The sequence below is a fragment of the Uloborus diversus genome, chromosome 1 (genome assembly GCF_026930045.1).
Source record: "Uloborus diversus isolate 005 chromosome 1, Udiv.v.3.1, whole genome shotgun sequence".
In the NCBI taxonomy this organism is placed as follows: Eukaryota; Metazoa; Arthropoda; class Arachnida; order Araneae; family Uloboridae; genus Uloborus; species Uloborus diversus.
This window is the reverse complement of record NC_072731.1, coordinates 245,138,586-245,158,721: the sequence shown is the minus strand read 5'-3', so window position 1 is coordinate 245,158,721 and position 20,136 is coordinate 245,138,586. Positions and strand designations below refer to the sequence as shown.

At 34.2% G+C, this 20,136-nt stretch overlaps 1 protein-coding gene across 1 annotated transcript in view; it reads left to right on the top strand.

Annotated features, from left to right (window-relative positions):
• LOC129234221 (amiloride-sensitive sodium channel subunit beta-2-like) overlaps nt 1-15,791 on the top strand; it is an 84,098-nt gene extending 68,307 nt beyond the window's left edge. The window contains exons 10-12 of the mRNA XM_054868153.1: nt 5,066-5,121; nt 13,029-13,104; nt 15,389-15,791. Coding sequence (XP_054724128.1) covers nt 5,066-5,121; nt 13,029-13,104; nt 15,389-15,679 — 423 coding nt within the window. The 3' untranslated portion in view covers nt 15,680-15,791. The remainder of the gene's footprint in view (nt 1-5,065; nt 5,122-13,028; nt 13,105-15,388) is intronic.
• The last annotated feature ends 4,345 nt before the right edge of the window (nt 15,792-20,136 follow it).

Below are 20,136 nucleotides of genomic sequence, written 5' to 3'. Positions count from 1 at the left end.
AGAGAGTAACGCTCTCAAGCTATAATTCCCAATAATGACGCATGTATGTTATCATTTCCAAGGATGATTAATATTCACTGGACACCAGTTTAATGTACAATAGTAGACCAAGAAATATGTCTAGTTTTTTTTTTTTTTCAAAGCAATCACGAATTGCTAGTTATCCGTACTTTGGTTGAAGTTGACGTCCACTTTTGAGTTCTGAGCCTCTGTCCACCGGCCTCCGCCTCCACTTCCCTCCATCTGGGCGGTGGTGTCCATTCTAGTTTTGCCCGATCCTCTCGACTTTACATAATTCTCTTCACCAGCCCTTGGCATTCATCTTAGTTTTGACGTTTTGAATTTATATGAATTCACACACTCCTGTTTGTGAAAATTGCAACACCATGAAGGACTTACCCGAGTGAGCTGAAAATTGCAGGAAATGTAAAATAGGGCATGATATGCAAATGATTAGAATTGCAGACCGGTAGCGCATGAGTAAACGTTACTTGAATTTTTACTATGCCTCTTGGACGAAAGAAAGCGAAATTTAAGCAAATTTCGGAGTTTGAACGGAGCAGAATCATCAGCCTTCGTGAAGCTGGATTGTCTTATCGTGCAGTAGCCGCTCGTGTGCAGCGTAACAGCAGCACAATCACGCGTGTTCGGTAACAGTGGACGGACGAGGGTCGGGCAGCTCGGAAATCCGGGAGTGGACCCCGAAATGTGACGTCAGCTCGCGATGACAGACACCTGGTTCGTATGGCACTGACGGACCGCACAGCTTCTTCTAGATAATTGGCAGCTCAGTGATCAACAGCTACAGGTGTTTCATTGTGTGCTTCATCAATCCGGAGACGTCTGATGCAGCGTGGGCTGCGCGCAAGGATTCCTTTATACAGGATTCCTCTCACGCAAAACCACGCTGCCTGCGACTACAATGGGCCAATGTGCATAAGAGCTGGCGTGCTGATTGGCAGCAGGTCGTCTTTTCTGACGAATCCCGATTCAATTTGTGGCACCATGATGGCCGAATTTGTGTCAGGCGCTATGCCGGTGAACGGCCCATTCCGGAGTGCATTATCGAACGCCACAGTAGACGAACACCCGGAGTTATGGTCTGGGGTGCCATAGCATATCATGGAGGATCACAATTGCTACGAATTGTGGGCAATTTGAACAGTACCCGATACATAAACGAAGTTTTACAGCCCTAAGCTATTCCTTTCCTGCAAGGATTGCCAGGGGCTGTATTCCAGCAGGATAATGCCTATCCACATGTCGCCAGGACTGTCAAATCCTACCTCAATTCGCAGCAGGTACAGTTTCTTCCTTGGCCTGCATATTCCCCGGATATGTCACCGATTGAACATGTGTGTTCGTCAGGCAGCGTCTCGCTCGTGACCCTCGTCCTGTTGCTCCGACAGACGAACTTTGGTTGCGCATACAAATAATACGGAATACTCTTCCGCAGGCAGATATTCAAACTTTGTTTCACTCCGTGCCGAGTCGTGTAGCCGCTCTTATTGCGGCGCGTGGTGGCCACACAAAATACTAAATTCTATCTCTTTTTATTGTTTGTTTGGTTTGAAAATGTAATCATTTATTTGTATCATTACCACTCAACTGTGTATTAAATTTCATTCAACTATGACGCTTCCTTCATGGTGTTGCAATTTTCACAAACAGGAGTGTACGTTTTCTCAAAAAGACTTAAGATTTTTCGAATGAGCAAGCACTTAAAACACTTTATTTTTGTCTTGTGCGCCCCTAACTTGAGTACTGCTGTCTTATTTGGGATCCCTACTACAACAATAAAGCTAAAATTCTTGAGCACATTCAATTCAAATTTGTTTATTACTTGTCTTACAGAACTGTAAATCAAGATTTTTTGACTTATTTTTACCCTTATTTATGTAATATTTATAATGTTCCCACTCTTAAATCACGCCGTGAACTTTTATGTCTTCTTTTTTTTCTATAAGGTTCTGCATAATTTAATTGACTGCTCTGATGTCGTTAATTCGATACAACTTGTCACAAATATCCCTCTTAGGAGTCGTTCTTCTTTTATTTATTTATTTATTTTTTTCAAAACAGAACTATGTTGATCATTTTTGTCTTTTTAAATTTTACAAACTTTTCAACGTCATTGTCGTGATTTAGATATTTTTTACTTGTCATTTTACAAGTTTAAGTCTTTATGTTTTAATAGTCTAAATGTATAATTGGCTTTAATTGCTATTTTTATATTGTTGGTGCCACTATAACTGGATTTTTTCTGTTGTGCGTAATACTTTTAATAAATAAATAAATAAATAAATATTATGCTTTTCGAAGTTGTGGCTCCATAGGAACCATTTGGAGAAACAAGAAACCCAACGAAAAGGGCGCTACTGCAATTTGAAATTGCGAAAAACATAATTTGAATGCAAGATGCCAAAATTCAAATAAATGCCAAGGGCTGGATGTTCAATCTTGAGTGCTGGATTTTTTTTCTTTCTTCCAAAGCCTGAAAATATTCCTCAACATTTTTTAGAGGAAACAAATCATTTTATAAGATATGTGAAAACAATAAAGAGTCCAATTGCGATAGATTTCATTAAAAAAAAAACAAATTCTGCGTAGGAAATGGATGATGATAGAGTACGTTTTCGATTTTAAGCTTTTAGAATCTCTGACATTTTATGCCGAAAAATAGAGATAATAATAATAATAATAAAAAAACATTCGAATTTTAATTTGTAAAGAAAATAGTTCTTTTTTCTTCTCATTTTTGTCGACCTAGGTTTTTATTTGTAACTAGTGGTACCCGCACGGCTTTGCCCGTAATAGAAAAATTAAAAAGTCTTTTGGTTCGCCTGTATATTTACAAATAATGTGTGGTGAATATTCTCGCCAATTGGCTTGTACCCATGTTACGGCTCCATGTTATGATAATTTCGTATCTCGCCAATTGGCTTGCGCCCATGTTACGATTCTACGTTATGATAATTTCGTAAATTATTCGTTCATCTTACGATAGTTTTGTTCTTAAAATTGGAATAGAAAAGGAACAACATCGAATTTTCGAAAAATCGCTGCGAGGTGCACACCCCCATGCTACAAACTAACTTTGTGCCAAATTTCATGAAAATCGGCCGAGCGGTCTAGGCGCTATGCGCGTCACAGAGATCCAAACATCCAGACATCCTCAGGACATCCAGTCATCCTCTTGACATCCAGACACAGAGACTTTCAGCTTTATTATTAGTAAAGATTACAAAATACGATTTTCAATACGTGAAATACACTTGTAAAAGCGTTAAAAAAACTTTAAATAGATTTTTTTTTCTTTTCTGGTGTTTCACAAAAAAAAAAAAAAAAAAAAATCAGTATACAGTGGCTCCCAAAAGTGTTCGTACACTTTGAAATTTTTTAGAAAAATCAATATACCTCGAAACTGAATTCGAATATGAACTTCAATATTTTTTCACATCATTCCTATGTCATACTAAATACAACCCATTGGTTTTTTCAAAATATTGACGGATCTTCTTTTTGAAATGGGTCAGAAAACGAAGAGACAGAGAAATAACACGCCACAAAAGTCATCGTACACTCAAATATTTTCGAATAAATTCATGATTAAAATTATCATATGCCATTTTATTAATACTTTTGCATTGTGTTGACCCTTGAGAGTTATTTGGCTTTAATTTTTTGTTTATTTATTCCTAAATATTGTGCTTATTACTGTAAAATGGCTGGTATTCGTAAAAACCCAAAAACACCGTTCAAATTTTGAATTTTTTTCCCACAGTAGTGGTAAATTGGTTTAAAAGGTCTCTAAATTAGTTAATTTATTTGTTTGTATAGTAAAGTGCTTGATAAAATGCTTTAAAGAAAGGAATCGGACCGAAAACAAGGTAAGAAAAGGTCAACCGACAAAGTTGACGAAACGTGATCGGAGATTTAAAGTTAAAAAATTTATAAAAAATACACATTTGAGTGCTGTAAAAGTTTCTGCAGAGTTAAATGAAACATTTTACATTTAATTTTCACCTAAAATTGTTCGTCAAGTTCTCTGATTAGCTGGATTAAATGAGACCTCTTCCCACAGAAATTTTCTTGGTCGTGCGAAAAACAGAAAACTTACGCTTTTCGCCGCAAAATCAATGATAAATAAGCTAAAAACGTTTTAGAATCACGTCTTACTTACAGATAAAAATAAATTTAACATTTTTGGTTAAATTGTTGCATAACTGTATGTAGAAGAAAAAATTAGGAACTTAATCTTAAGAACTTATTTGGATCAGTTAATCAGGACGGTGGAGGTTTTCTAATGTGAGGGTGCATATCAGCATCAGGACTTGGTAGTTTGTAATTTTTTGATGAAATAATGAATCATACTGTTCCTTTAAATATTTTAAAAACCAATTTTGAACTGTTAGCCAAAAATTTGGTTATTGGAAACAACTTTGTTTTTCATCAAGATAACGATAAGAAGCACACGGTTTTCAACGTTTGCGTCTAGTGCCTCGAAAATTGTCCTAAAGTTTAGAAAATACCCCCTCAATCTCTAGATTTTTAACTTAATGTAACGTATTTAGAGATACATGGGGGCTAGATTTCGAAAATAGGGCTTTAAAACGAAAATAGAGCTAGAAACAGTAAGACTCGAAGTGTGGTTGAACACTTACTCAGAAATTACGCAAAAAAAAGAAAGAAAAAGAATGAAATCTATTCCTATACGTTTAAAAAGTGTTATGAATACTGTAGGATATTCTACTAATTAATAACTTAATAAAAATATAGATTATTCAATAAGATATAGACATTTTATAAAGTGTACGAAGACTTTTGTGAGATGAAATTTCCGGCACTTTTTGGTTTTTGATTTTTAAAAAATTAAGTTTTAATATTTTTGAAAAACTTTTCATGTAGTTTTGTTAAAAATTGATCATAGATCTTATAATTAAAAACCCATTCCGAAAGATTAATTCTAACCAATGGATTGGGGCCTATTTCGTTGAAAGTCGTAGGTGTACGAAGACTTTTGGGAGCCACTGTACATTCATTGATTCTATTTTTTAATTTTTAGGTGGTAAATGAGAAGGATCTCGAAAATTACAAAAAGAAAAGAGGTGAAGAAAAAGGGTGAGCCTTCTTCAAAATGTTCATAACAGCTTTGTTTTCTACTGTTCTGTAATTCTAGAAACGGTTGATTACATTGGTCTAACAACTATAAAATCGTATTTACAACAATCAATTTATTACATTCAATTTCTGTGTTTAAAATTTCTTTCTTCTAGTTAAAAACCGTGTGTTGGAATGTAGTAAACGAAATCTTGCAAACACATTTTTATTAGCAAGGTACAGAAGTTACTCATTACATTTTAAAAATGATAATCCGCAACTTTTTAATTATCTTACTGAAACTTGCACTAGTAATCAATCGTTTCTTTAGGCTAGTTTTTATAAAATGATAATGAATGAAACACAAAGAAGAAAAAAATCATACTGACTAAGCTCCCAATGAGAGCGATGTGTCTCTGAGGTGCTTGGTACTTACTTGGAGTTCCAGCTTAGCTTTGGCCATAATAGCTAAGTAATGCTTTCGGAGTTTTCTTGGAAAATCGGGAAGGCGGCAAGCTATTATGTTAAACTTCTTTAAGTTTTCTCTGAAGGTTCGAGTGACATGACTAAACATAACCGGGGAGATTTTTGAATTCTTTTGAAATACTGCACACTGTTATAACCAGAGGTGCCAGATGGGTGCACTTTTCCGCCTTTGGGTGCAAAGACGGAGCCACAGGGTGCCATGAAGGCTAGGAAATTTTGTTCCGACATTTTTTAGCACCTCAATGGAAGAAAGAAGTTAATGAAGGGCCATCAGCCCGCGCAGTAGCCTTAGTAAGAGGTGCCATTTCGGCTCGGTATTGGGTGCCGCTGGTGAACAAGCGTTTCACCCCTGAAAGGTGCCGAATGTAACCTGTAGTTTTAACAGTGCACGATGATTTCAGAATATTCTTGACATTTAGTGGAAAACGTTCCTGTATTTTGCAAGATATGTTACTGGCAAAAATTGGGCACATTAGCTGCCCATTATTTTCCTGGAATGATTCTGAATTGTTTTTACAATGTACTAGTACTTTGTACAGCTTCAAGTACTACACATTATACCGCGCATACTGCTTTGAGGAAGGCGAAATTAACACAGGCTAACTTGATGGTAAATAAAATCATTCCTTCACTGCGAAAATAATGCTAAATTAAATAAAAAATAAATAAAAATCAGCTTGCAATGACAGAAAACATAGGCGGATTTAGGACTGAGTTCCGGGGGGGGGGCGGCAGTATTTTTTTAACAACCTTTTTTAAATGCCCTCCATCCCCCTATGTTTTTGTCTTTTCTCCTGTTAATGTTTCATGTTTCGTCTATATGTGTGTCGTTTTTTTTTTTTTTTTTTTTTAAATGTGTTTTACATGCTTTCCTTTTTGAATTGGCCCTAAGAAGGTTAATGGTATTTTAAGAGTGATACAGGACTCCCCATTCAATAAAGTATAGTATGTTCCTAATTTTAGGGGATCCTGGAGAAATTTTGTAAAATAGATATAAAATTCGTTTTTTTTTTTTTTTTTTTTTGAAGCTTCAAAGGGGTAATAGGATAGACAAAAAAACTAGGGCAAAAATAGGCAAATATATATGTTTTTTGAAGTTTTATGTTTTAAATGTGCTTTGAGATGTAAATTAATGTTTTAAAAGAAATGGTGTACAGATTTAGAAACTGGGTAACAAGAGAGTAACATACTGCCCATTTGAACTATTCCTGATTATTTATACACTTGATAAGAAATAAAATTGAAACACACTTTTCTTAGGAGTTTCAAACACTGATCTAATTCTTTTTAAGGATTCTGGAACATTTAATTTTTTATGTCATTTGTACTTTCTAGACTCTGAAATTTAGTACTAAAATGTGCAGCTATACATTATTGTTCAAACTTCGTTAGAAACAGCTGTTTTAAATTTAACAGAAGAAATAAACAATATATTTCTCACTACAACAACCTTTTTTCATTTGCAAGTAGTGTAGAAAACAAAAAGGAATACAGGTGGTATATCATTTTTTTTTTCGGGCTAAGCAAATTAACAAAATGCAGTACAAATAAGATAAAAGCAAGATATACAAAAGAATTTCCAAAATACTGCATTCAGGATTAAATAAATAGCAAGATATGAAACATGTGAATCACAAAATTTAATTTCAAGTAAGATGTTACAGAAACGTGAGAACCATGATTTTTACATTTGGATGCAGAGTGTAGCAAAGAGCTGAATTTGACATATTTTGGTATTCCTCCCCCTACCCCCTTCCACTTGTTAGAAATTTTAAAATTTAAGGTTTGTTGCCACACTTTTCTAAATGCTCAAGGTTTTCAAGCACTTGAAAATGAAATTAGTTTTTTCAAGTACTTTTCTTTTTTATGAACGAATCATGTAGTTTTTTGGGAGTTGGGGGCCCACCTCAAAGCAGGGACCCTAAACTATAGCTTGTTTAACTTATAGGTAAATCCGGCCCTGTTTGTAATTCACTCTTACATTTAGATTTTTGTTCCATTTTTTGGTAATTTTTACAAAAAAATCTTCAGCTTTTACGGCTTTATAAAGGATTTTTAGGATTCTACCAATCTGTGTTTAGTCCAGTCAATAGATACATTTTACCTTACAAAAAATGGGGTCAAAGATTTTATTTTTTTAATTTGCACATATTGGTGCCGACATGGAAAAACCAAGTTATCCAACACGAAAGACCCCGGGAGAACTTTTGGGGGCCGAAAAACCACAAAAATTTATGACTTTTCTTGTTTTTTCCAAAATATCTCCGAAACGGTTCAACTTCGAAAAAAGTTTCAAATATAAAGTTTAAAGAACATAAAATTTCCTACAACTTTTGTATTTACAACTTTTTTGTAGCACAAATAACAAGCTTGCTATAGCTCTTTGAAAATAGGCAGTTTTCCTCCACTCCGAAAAAAAAAAGCTTTCACACTGAAAGCAAGGCGTCATAATTATTAGAACTTTAATAGAAACTTTAGTTTCAGAGAGTTTATCGACAGTTAGAGTAGTTTGAGTTTCTTGCTCACCTCCCCCCCCCCCCCCGCTGGACACAGTAGCAATTCTGGCTGACAGATTAGTTCCCACACTCCAAAAACAGACGATGTATTATGAAACTGAAATACATATATACGCGTTCATTTAAAGCACATACGACGATGCAATAATAATTTTAAAAAAAACCTTCCCCACTGCTCACGAACTAACTTTTCTGATCTGCAGAGGTAGTCTTCATCAGACTCCAATAATAGATGATATATTGTTATTTGTAACTGGATTATACAATATATACATTCATTTGAGGGATATAATTCGTACATTCTAGTCTAATTATTGCAAACAAAGATGCGATTTTTAAATATTAATGTGAAGGAATGAATATTAGGCAGCTAATAAGCAAACAATCAACACAGTCATGCATCCTATGCTCTGATACAATAATAATAATAAACCCTCCCCCACCGCTCACGAACTAATATTTCTAGTCTGACAGAGGTAGTCTTCAGTCAGACTCCAATAACATATGATTTATATTGCAGTTTGTAATTGAATTACAAAATCTTCTCATTCATTTAAAGCACATAATTCGTACCATCTATTCTATTACAAGCGAAAATGCAATATTCGAATATAGATGTGAATGAATAAATATTAGGGTGATAATAAGCAAACAATAGACATAAAAATGAATAAATAAAGGTACAATAGCAATACGTAATGAACACTTAGAAAAAATTCTGCAGAAACTGACTTTTTGAGGCATGAAAAACCCAAAAGAATTACCTTACAAAATGAAAATCCAACTGTAGAAGATTAATACATACATCTAAATTACAGAGAGATTCATTCGACCTTAAAGCAAATAGGGAAATAACAACAAAATACGATGTTTATCTTCTTCGAAGCCGTTTTGAAGGTCCAGGTTCTCCCAGTTCAGAATCTGTAGGGGGTAGAAAGAAGCTGTGGTTCTTTAATTGTTCATCTCCTTGTTGCGGTAATTCCAAAAGCTCCTGGAACAAATTATCTTCTTCAGCAGTCTCATCCAAAGATGAAATTTCTGCAACATTTTCACAATTTGTGCCACTGCAGTGTTTGCACGTGCTGGAGCATTTTAAACCTGCCTTGTGACAAGAACAGGCTCCAGTACAATTTTTCTTGCAGGTACAAGGTACCATCTTCAAAAGATTCTGAGTAACTGAATCTCTTTTCGTGTCAACATGCATTAGACCTTGCGTCCTGCGTTCCCAACCCCATTTCTCTGGATCAATTATGTTGCCCAACCAACTTTGAATTTGGTGGTAGAACCGATATGAGTGATAACCGTCCAGCATGCCCCCCCCCCCCCCCCCGCACGTTGGACGTAGCCCTGCAAGATTTATCTTAGCCCTGTATACTAGTTTTATAAAAAGATTAAATTGCAAAGTATCCAAAGATAGGTTCAAATACTTTACGTCACCTGTGTATAATATTTGCAAAATGTTTTCTCCAGCTGCAGCTAAGGAAGGCATCATGATGACAGATTGGGTCCATAAATACTTCAATAGCTTCCTTAATTTTAGGAGGGTTTTTTTTTTGACTATTTTGTACAACTTAATTTTGCCTTGGCCAAAGATTGCCGAAGTCGTATCACACCCACTAGACGCATGGATGAAAAGAATATTGCTGGGGTTAAACTTAAAAGATTTAGTGGGGGAAAAAACAAATCACAAGCATTCCCTCTTCCAGGTTTTAAAAAGAACAAGTTGCTGAAAGGCTGTCCTAAAGCTGCCATCAGTCCTCTCGCTCACTATAACAACCTTTTCAATTTCTTTTGCCTTTGAAAGAGCAGTAAGTGAGTGAGTCGGCATCATCTTGAGTCTGCCTGACTTCAATACCACACTCTTCGAAATATGTCTCAAGAAGTAGAATAAGACAATTCTTTTTGTTATAATTTGCTAGAAATCTTTCTTTAGGAATTTAGTTAACATGTTAGGTTCAACCATTACTTCAAGGGAAGAGATTGATTGCTCATTGATATAGCGTTTGTGACAGGCAGTGTGAATGGCCACTTCTTTTAAGAACTTCAAAAAATGCTGATGTTCTTTATTTTGCCGTTTTGCGCTGCATCTTTGAAGATTTTCTGTTCCCTTCTCCTTCACAATCTTTATTTCGCATTCATGCAAACTGATTTCAAAAAAAATAATGATAATAATAATTAAAAAAAAACACCTTGGTCAGGCGTAATCATTTCTAGGAAAAAAATTGTAATTCAGAATACACAAATTGATAAAACATACTCTCGCGCAAACCCTGAAGTGACCAACATGAGTAGCTATTGAGTCGATTCATCTCATTTGGAGAAAAAAAAGGGGGGGGGGGTATGGAAAGGGGGTGTTTTGTTTAAACTAAAGGGAACGGAGCCATTTACCCTCAGCTGTGAAATGATTTCCAAGGTCAGACTGCCGGCGTTTCTCCTTTTTTCCTCCGTTATCCGATGCGCTTTCACGCACTTCGCTGAAGGGGTTCAGAAAAAGTGTGACTTTCAAGAAGCTGTAACTCGCTTGCTTTTCATGCTACAAAAATGTTGTAACGACAAAAGTTGAAGGAAATTTAATCCTCTTTAACATTTGCATTGGAAGTTTTTTTGTAATTTTAACCATTTTTGAGATATTTTGAAAATACTACAAAAAGTCACAAATTTTTGGGGGTTTTCGGCCCCCAAAAGTTCTCCCGAGGTCTTTTGTGTTGGATAACTTGGTTTTTTCATATTGGCACTAGTATACACAAATTTAAAAAATAAAATCTTTGACCCCATTTTTTGTAAGGCAAGCCCGTTTTTTTCTACCTATTGACTGGACTAGTTAGGTTTTTATCGATTTTTATCAAATTTCAGTACATTTTTCCAAAACTTTTGATGACTGAATCATTTAGATTTCAATAATGACATTGACTGGCTTATTTAGATTTAGATGATTATGACTTACTTTACTTTTTAACTAGTATTTAGAAAGTAAGTAAAATGGTATTTTCCCTCTGAGTAAAAAAATTCAATTAATCCGAATGTTCAGGTAGCTGAAATTTGTTAAGTTTGAGATAGTATTCATTCTCTTTTTCTCCCTTTCTCTCTCTCTCTCTCTCTCAAAAAAAAAAAAACGCTGATTTTTTTTTTTTTTGAGCGCATGAAGTACTACTCTAAATATTCGTTTCATTTACATATTTTTCTCCTTTAAAAAATAAGGAAAATACAGTTATAAAAACATTTTATCAGCTAATAAAGTGATGTTACCAGAAATGTGCAAAACCTTCTTGCCGGAAATACATCTTCCTTACCTTTTCTTTTATTTAGACGTTTTCTTTACAATGCATGATTCTGGAAAATCTGAAATTAAGTTTTGAACTGCTAGGGATAGAGATTCCTACTCCCCCCCCCCAAAAAAGAATCAACCCATTATTGTGTATAGTGCTTTTACTTTCTTTTGGTGCAATGGTGGGACAATTTTATAGTTCACTCGCTGAAAATCTGAAAAAAAAAAAAAAAAATACAAACAAACAAATCTGAAAAAATCTGAAAAATCAAAAATCTCGCTGATTTTTTTTTTTTTTTGAGCGCATGAAGTACAGCTTTAACTATTAGTTTCATTTATATATTTTTCTCCTCTAAAAAATAAGGAAAACACAGTTATAAAAACATTTTATCAGCGAATAAAGTGATGTTACAAGAAATGTGCAAAACTTCCTTGCCGGAAATACATCTCCCTTACCTTTTCTTTCATTTAGACGTTTTCTATACGATGTATCATTCTGGAGAATCTGAAATTAAATTTTGAACTGCTAGCTATTGAAATTCCTATTTTTTTCCCCTAAAAAATCAACGCATTGTTGTTTATAGTCCTTTTACTTTCTTTTGATGCAATGGTTGGACAATTCGGTTTTTTGTTTCATTGTTCCATAAACTCATCGCGTATGGTGTTAACTGTTAAATTAGCAGTATTTTTCTGTACAAAAACCTTTTCTCTCTGTACTTCTTTTGCACTCACTTCAAATCAGCCAATTTTATTTGAGCGTATGAAACCAGAAGGTTCTTCAAAATATTTCGTCTATAGAAACCCAAAATATCTAGCCTTTGAAATCACGCAAATTGAAAATAAACATTCTGAAAAGAAAGAAAGCAAATTATGATGAGCAGATCGTTAGTGTAAAGGGGTGGGGAAGTTTTTCTCCTTTTGTTTTAGGCACTAATTTGTAAAAAAAGAATCGTCGATTATTTTAAGTATTGCATTAGCTTAGCCTGTCTTTTCATTAAAATACTAGCCCAAATGGTTTTTAGTTCAAAATAGTCAATTTAGACACATTTTCAGCACCTCAGTGACAGCTGTACTACTTGAATTTAATGTTTGATGTTTTTCTTATTTTTTTCTCTATTTTTTTCTCTCTCTTTCCGAGCAGAAAAGGACATTTGCAATTCTCTTCATTTTCCCTTCTGAACTATTCAAAAAAGAAAAAAAAAAAGGAATCATGATTTTTGTTTTTAGATTTTAGAAGATGCTACTGCATAAAGTTCTCTAAAAACTGGGAAGGAACCCCCTCCCCCCCCTCATAAGTCCGCCCATGAAGCAAAGCGCTTTCAGTAACTCAAAACTACCAGCACTACTCATGGACTTAGAGCTATTTTCATTTAGTGAATTCCTAGAAGCAATTTGCAGGCAAATACAGTTAATATTAAAACTTGAACGTTGATAATTACTTTTTTGAAATTTATTGTAGTTAACAATAGACATCAGCAATCAAACTTAAGTGGTTCTTGCGAACATATAACAATCTATAATTTCATAATTTTGATAATCAGACCTTAGTTACTACTCAATTCGATATTATGTAACATATGTTTATTTTAATACTTGTTGATTACATGTTGTTAACAATACATGTAAGATGTTTATTATAATATTTCACTATTTTTTGAAAGGATTTTTGTGGCAGACGTACGGATTCATTATCAGACAATGGAGCACCGTATATACAGACATTCCCCTGAATTCAATGTAAGTATTGACTATTTTGAAGATGATGTGTTCTTGCTTTACAATTTTTTTTAAATATTTTTTTAAAAACTTGTAATTAGAATTTATGCATTCAAAAAAGCTATTTTTATCGTTTTCCTAATAAAACTTTATTTATTATTTTTTTGAAAATAATATGAGGAAAGGGAAGAAAAAGGGAGAGTGTTAACTAAGGCCAAAACTGATTTCCAGAAGAATACTCAATTTTTTTATAAGTATGCAACAATACTTTAGTTCAGAAAAAAATCTAAGCACAAATTTAAAAGTTATTTAAAAAAATAAATAAATAAAAGAAGAATATGAAGAAAAACCCAAACCACCTTTTTTCTTAACTAATAATTTAAAGCAAAATTAAATAATATTTAAACTCCTTAATTGCGTACACTGAAATATTTATTTCCTACAAAAGTATCTAAAAAGTACCAAAATTACTACTTATAAGATTTCCAACACGAATAAAAACTTTCTATGTGTGCTGTGTTCTATGAACTGTACGAACAATTAAAATAAAAATTTTTGGTGCGGAACCAGCCAAACATTAAGTTATAAGAATGCAAATGACCAAAAACATAAAGTTATAAGAATGCAAATGTTGTTTTTTCTCACCTCAGGGATCCAATCAGTAGACCATGCGACATGGTCTACTATGTAAGTATATACAATATTTAGCGGTACTTGTAAAAATACCGCTAAATATTGTATATCCGGTTTTTATAATTAGAACTAAAGATGTCATGTAGTGAAGTTTTAAATTTGATTGTTTGAAATAATGTGGAATTAGTCTATAGCTGTACTGATATATGTGTAAATTCACTTCAATAAAATTGAAAACTTGATGAGGGACAGTCAGTCTCAACAAAAACGCAATCAAGACGGAAAGAGAAAAAACTTTCGCAAATCCTAGAGTCCATATAGAATGTAAAATACATAGAAATAAAATATACCCACATAAAAAACAACTTGGAATCCATATGAGGTCAGTTGGGGTAAAACGAAACATGATGTAAATGGAAGTAATTCCTTTAACCACGCTTTTTGTGATGATTTCGTTACTAATCACAAAGCTAAAAGTTTGGATGTCTGTATGTTTGTTACGCGCGTAGCGCCTAGACCGTTCTGCCGATTTTCATGAAATTTGGCACACAATTAGTTCGTAGCATAGGGGTGAGTACCTCGATGATTTCTTTACTAATAATAAAGCTAAAAGTTTGGATGTCTGGATGTTTGTTACGCGCATAGCGCCTAGACCGTTCGACCGATGTTCATGAAATTTGGTACACAATTAGTTCGTAGCATAGGAGTGAGTACCTCGAAGCGATTTTTCGAAAATTCGATTTTATTCTTTTTCTATTCTAATTTTAAGAACATTTTACAGAGCAAATTATCATAACGTGGACGAGTAAATTACCAAATTATCAAAACGTGAAACCGTAACATGGGCGAGCAAATGAATATAGCAAATTGGCGAGAAATTCATCATCCTATATTTGTAAATATACAGTCGAACCAAATGACCTTTTAATTTTCTACTACGGGCAAAGCCTTGCTGGTACCGCTAGTTAAAAATAAAAAGTAAGTTTTAATAGCAAAGCTTTGGTGAGAGAACAACATTTTATGGCTCAATTCGACGAAAAGAAAGGGATGTAGCTAAAGTTGAAACATTAAAATTCTGTCTCCCTTTACCCTAACTGACTCGATTCATAAATTTTGGAATGAAGGGTACAAGGGTAAAAGCCCCGTCAGTCAGCTTTTACAAAGAACCGAAATAATAATGCAGTCTAGTGGTTGCTGAAGCATGTTTTTCGAATAGTCGGTCATCTTTTGACAGAACTCCATAAGTCAGCTGAAATACTTGTTCGACAATAGGTGGTACTGGGGATAAAGCCCATCAGTCAAACATTCAAATGCGTTTATCTCAAGATTAGCTTTTTCTGACTGACAGGTTCCCCCCCCCCCCCCCTTCTGCACCATCTAATACGAGATTTTTTCTATTTTGTGGCTAAACATGCTTAAGATAAGAAAAAGCAACGTCACAAAAGCACAAATTGCACATTACTGCAGACACGTGTTTCGGCGTTACAGGGAACCTTTAGCTTTTGTCGGATATCTTTTCATCCATAAGCTCATTAGTTTTTGCATTGAAAAGGCGTTCACTGTAACGCCGAAGCACGTGTCTGCAGTAATCTGCAATTTTTTTTTTTTACTTTACTCTTCAGCACAAAGGTATTTATTCATCTTATGCTTAAGATCCTTTTCACTTTTTCAGACTGAAACCCTCTTCAGCTATCTGGGAGGCATCACAGGCGGCTGGCTCGGCATATCACTTCTGGAGTTCTGTGCCTTCATCGAAGGCCTCTGCACAGTCCTAATCTTCACACTGAGACCTTGCAAACCCAAGAAACGAGACAAAAAGCGAAGGAAGGCAAAATCCCCCGTGAAATCGTTCAGCAAACACAAGTGCAGTTGCGGCCGTGCCATCAACAGCGATATCATGTTTGGGTTTCCCATTGCTCGCTCGGGACGCATTGTCCAGGTTGTACCGTATGGCTATTATTGATGAGTGAGGCCCAAAACTGGCCGTGGTCACGACTTAATGAAAAAAAAAATGGTGATTAAAACGTATGTCAATCGCCATCCGATCGCCACCTCGATAAAATAAGCCGATGATATTCCGGCCAAAGTGTTGTTGTAAAGTGTACAAAATGTAGAAAATGATTGATAAATAAAGTCTCTGCAGTAATGACTCGAAAAGTGTTCGGCAACAACGGAGCTGTATTTCAGTTCGTTAATCGTCAAATAGAATAATATTTTTTTTTGATATCTGATTTATCAAAGCAGTTTTATTTATTTATTTATTTACAATCTTTTAGCCTTTTGACACAGATTATTTTATAGTATCCATCTTAAAGTAAAAATTTAAAAAAAAATTGTGAAAGGCAAAGGATTGTTATCTGGTGTTTTTATTACATCAACGAGAACTCGTTCTGTGATCTATCAGTTGATCGCGATCGACTATATACTGCGTTCACGGAAAAAATGGACTAGAAGTGAAAAAAGAAATTCGCCATTTGGCGACTTCAATCACGTACTTGGATTGGGTAAGATCAAATTGGTGCCAAGCAGACGGAGAATGCGAACACTCTTGGTTTTTCTTTATTTCAGAGAAAATCCCCAAAAGTGGCGTAGTAGCAAACCTTTTGGCAACATATTTGTTTACTTTCACTCTATCTATTCCGTGAAAAGAGTATATTTGCCCATGCCTGCTATACAGGGTTTGTGCGCCATTGGAGTGCATAAAAAAAATCTCTTAAGAATTTCATCTGTACGAACACATGTAGAAAAATGCGTGATGATAGTGTGACGTTGTATCCGGTGTATGAGAAGAAAAGTTTTTAATAGAAACATGAGCATTGGAATTTGCATAAGCTTATACACGAAGATGTTTAAAATATCCATTGATCATATCGAGACACGCATGTATGCCGTGGGATGGCTGAGTGCACTTGTTTTTTTGAAACGACATACTTTTCTCCCGCTATTTTCTATATTGGGACTTGAAAAAAATGTTTTTAATTTATCATACAAATGTAAAAAAGTTTTTTTTTTCTTTTTTTTTTTTAAATGTTAACAAAACAAAAAAAAAAGAAGAAAGAAAGAAAAAGATTACAGGTTACAGCAAAAGTAAAAGTTTGACAAGTTAAATTAACGAGTTTCGGATAGTTCGACAGACACGAAATTAAATTACAAAAAATTTATATCACACCAAAAAGCAAACACTAAATTGAACTAAGAAAAAAGAGAAAAATCTTTTGATGCAGTACCAATAGGGAAGTTGCAACCTATTAAATGTTCATATTTTGGCTATTGGATATTGTTAATTGACCCCCAAAACTAAAAAATGCACCATCGCCGAATTTTAAAACACCGTGGTTGATTTTTAATGAATTTTTAAAATCCACGCGCAAAAGTGCGCTCTTCTGAAACGTCACGAGCTTACGTCACAGGGCACTAATGGGCAGCCTTCCGCCGAAGATCCCTTGTTTTCGCTAGGGACATTTTGAGCGCGCTGATATTTTTATTTTTTAGAAATTCAATAATCCTTTTGAACACACTATGGAGACCGGATTCGTTAAAGCACAATCTAAATAATCTTCCTCAAGAAGAGCGCATGACGTCACTTCCTATGCCAATTGACGTCACAAGCGCTTGAACTTTAAAAATTAATTTAAAAAAAACTACTTATAGTATTGCAAAAAAAAAAAAAAAAATTCACCTATGATGTTCATACATGTTACTCTATCATATAAAAATAAAATTGAAAAATCGAAAATTTCCCTATTGATCCCGATACAGAAAAAGTTAACGATTTGAAGCGTAATGCTACCATTATTTTTCTGATGACAAATAATAATTTTTCATGTCATTATTTCAGCGAAAATACTAGAAAACTATCAATCAAGAATTAATTGCAAGCTGCTAAGTAATCCTTTGAAGCACAGTAATAACCTTGAAGTTTGATTCACATAATCGCAAGATTTTAAGTGATACACAATTAATTTACTTACCCCAACTCCTAATTCGATCATCAATTCTATAATTCCTCGTTCAGTTATTTCGTTCCAAGTCAATTCATTTTTTGACAATATGCATTGTTTCACGAAATGATTCAAATTTCATTTTAAAATTAATTTAATAAAACATCCTACGAGGAAGCTTGTTTCATTCGCTTTGTGAACGTGCCATGGCAAACGAAGCAAACAATTCTATTTAACACACCTATTGACGCGTTTATCATTTCATGAAATACCCCGTTATTTCTTCCGATGAAATATTTCCGAATAAGTTTTAGCGATGAAATTCTCAGAATGATCAACATGTTACGCTATTGCGAAAAGACGAACAATTCCTGCTTTATTTATGTATTTTCAAATTCTTTAAAAATGGACAAAAATATTTCTATTTATGGCTTTACACTGAATAAAAATATTCTTTGATGAAATCAACGACGGAACAGAACCATTCAGAAGAATGTTTGAATCGACCAGCTTTTTTGACCCGGTAAAATTTGGTTAAACGTTTCTATGGACCAGTAAAGTCTTTATTCCTCAAAATAAAAAACAAAAACCTGTGCATAAAAAAACTGTTACGTCATTTAATTATGAGGTTTTTGTTATGATTTACAACTTATTATACAGTTAATGTTAAAACAAAAAATGTAGTAATTAAGATTTTAATAAGTGTATCAATCTTAAAAGTCGCAGATAATTAAGAGAAGTAATCATAAAGTTACCGTAAAATATATTAGATAAAATGCCCCTATTAGATATTATTTCTTAATAAAAACTTTTTACACAGATAAGGATGAAAATCCCCGAGAACTGTTGAGATTTTTTTGGGGCCAGAGCCGATTCACCGGACTAGTGGTTCGGAATCCCTGATTTAGAAAATACATTCGCACATTGGGGGAAAAAAAAGGTTTCATCTCGTAATGAAATGTTAATGATATTTCTTAAAAGCAGACTGCATCACATAATTCTCTGAAAATAATATGATTTGTAAATGAAAGGGTGAAATTTGGTAGATAAATGATTAAGGATGAAAATAGTTAAATTTTGAATAAGAATCAAATGATGAAAATAAAATGGCAACGTTAAAATTTCCCAAATAGTAATTAATCTGGAACTACAATTTGCTTGTGGCCAAGAAGAACGGACATGTTTAGGAATTATGTACAAAAATAAGCTTGTGGGGGGGGGTCGTGACTCTTGAAGTTTTTGGACTTCCTTTTGGAAATTTTCGTAAGTGCTTTTTTTACGACTCCGGAGTTTAGTACCAAGAACAGCTCAATCCATAAATCTTCAGAAGGTTTTTATTTCATAGTTTGGTACTACTTGGTGGATGATGTCCCGCTTCAAAGCGATTTGGAACTCATCCAGCTCAATCAGGTCGAAAACTGCTGTCAAAAATCAGTTTTCCTTGAAAGCAAAATTAAACCGCAGATTTTTTTCCCCCTTGTAAAATAAGATAACTTTGGTAGTAAAAGGTTAGATTCCATTCACTGGGAGCCTTAGTTCTTTTTTCTTAGGAAAATCTCGGGTGAAAACTGCTATTGCTTTTTTTAATGCCATATTCTCTACGTTGATTTTGCAATTTACTTATAAAAATCTCAAAACTAACTTGTACAGCAAATCAATTCAGTAACTTTTGTCAATTTAAATCCATTTCCCTCCTCCCTCCCCCTTTGAAAAGAATAAAATTTGGATTAGAAGCTATATTCATCAATTCATCCCTTTCGTATTCCAAAAATAATAACACGATTTCATTCAATGTGCTTTACGTAAATTTTGCAATCACTTACAACAACAACACAAATTACCATGTTATCCTGTCACTAGATGGTAGCATGAGTAACGATTTTTCGATGCAGAAAAGCTCCGTTTTTAACGTAACGTTTAAACGAGCGATTCTTAAAGCGCACAGTCAAAAGGGGGGGGGGGGACATTTTCGAAATTTATCATCATCGTGGCCCTCCAGATCCTGGCTGCGAGAGAAATGGAGATGGGAATTTGAGATCTCTCTTAAAGTACTTGAATCACTAGCGCAGCCAGAAATACTTTCTGGAGGTTTTTTTTTTTTAATAAAAAATACTTTCTAGAGGAAGGTTTTTGATGAAAAATACCTTCTTGAGGTTTTTTTTTTTATCAATACCTTCTGGAGGGGAGTTTTTGATCAAAAACACCTTCTGGTGTGTTTTTTGATCAAAAATACCTTCTAGAGGGTTTTTTTAAAGATAAAAATACCTTCTAAAGGGGAATTTTTTTCTCAAAAACACCATATGAAGGGTTTTCTTTTTTTTTGAATCAAAACAGGCCTTTCATATGCATAAACTACTGTATTAGAATTTGCATTTATGTTGAAACAAATAGCTCTGGGGCGTGTTTTCACCCCCCCCCCTCCTTCCAGTTGATGCACCACTGACTAGAATACATTACATACCACACTAAATGTCCGAGA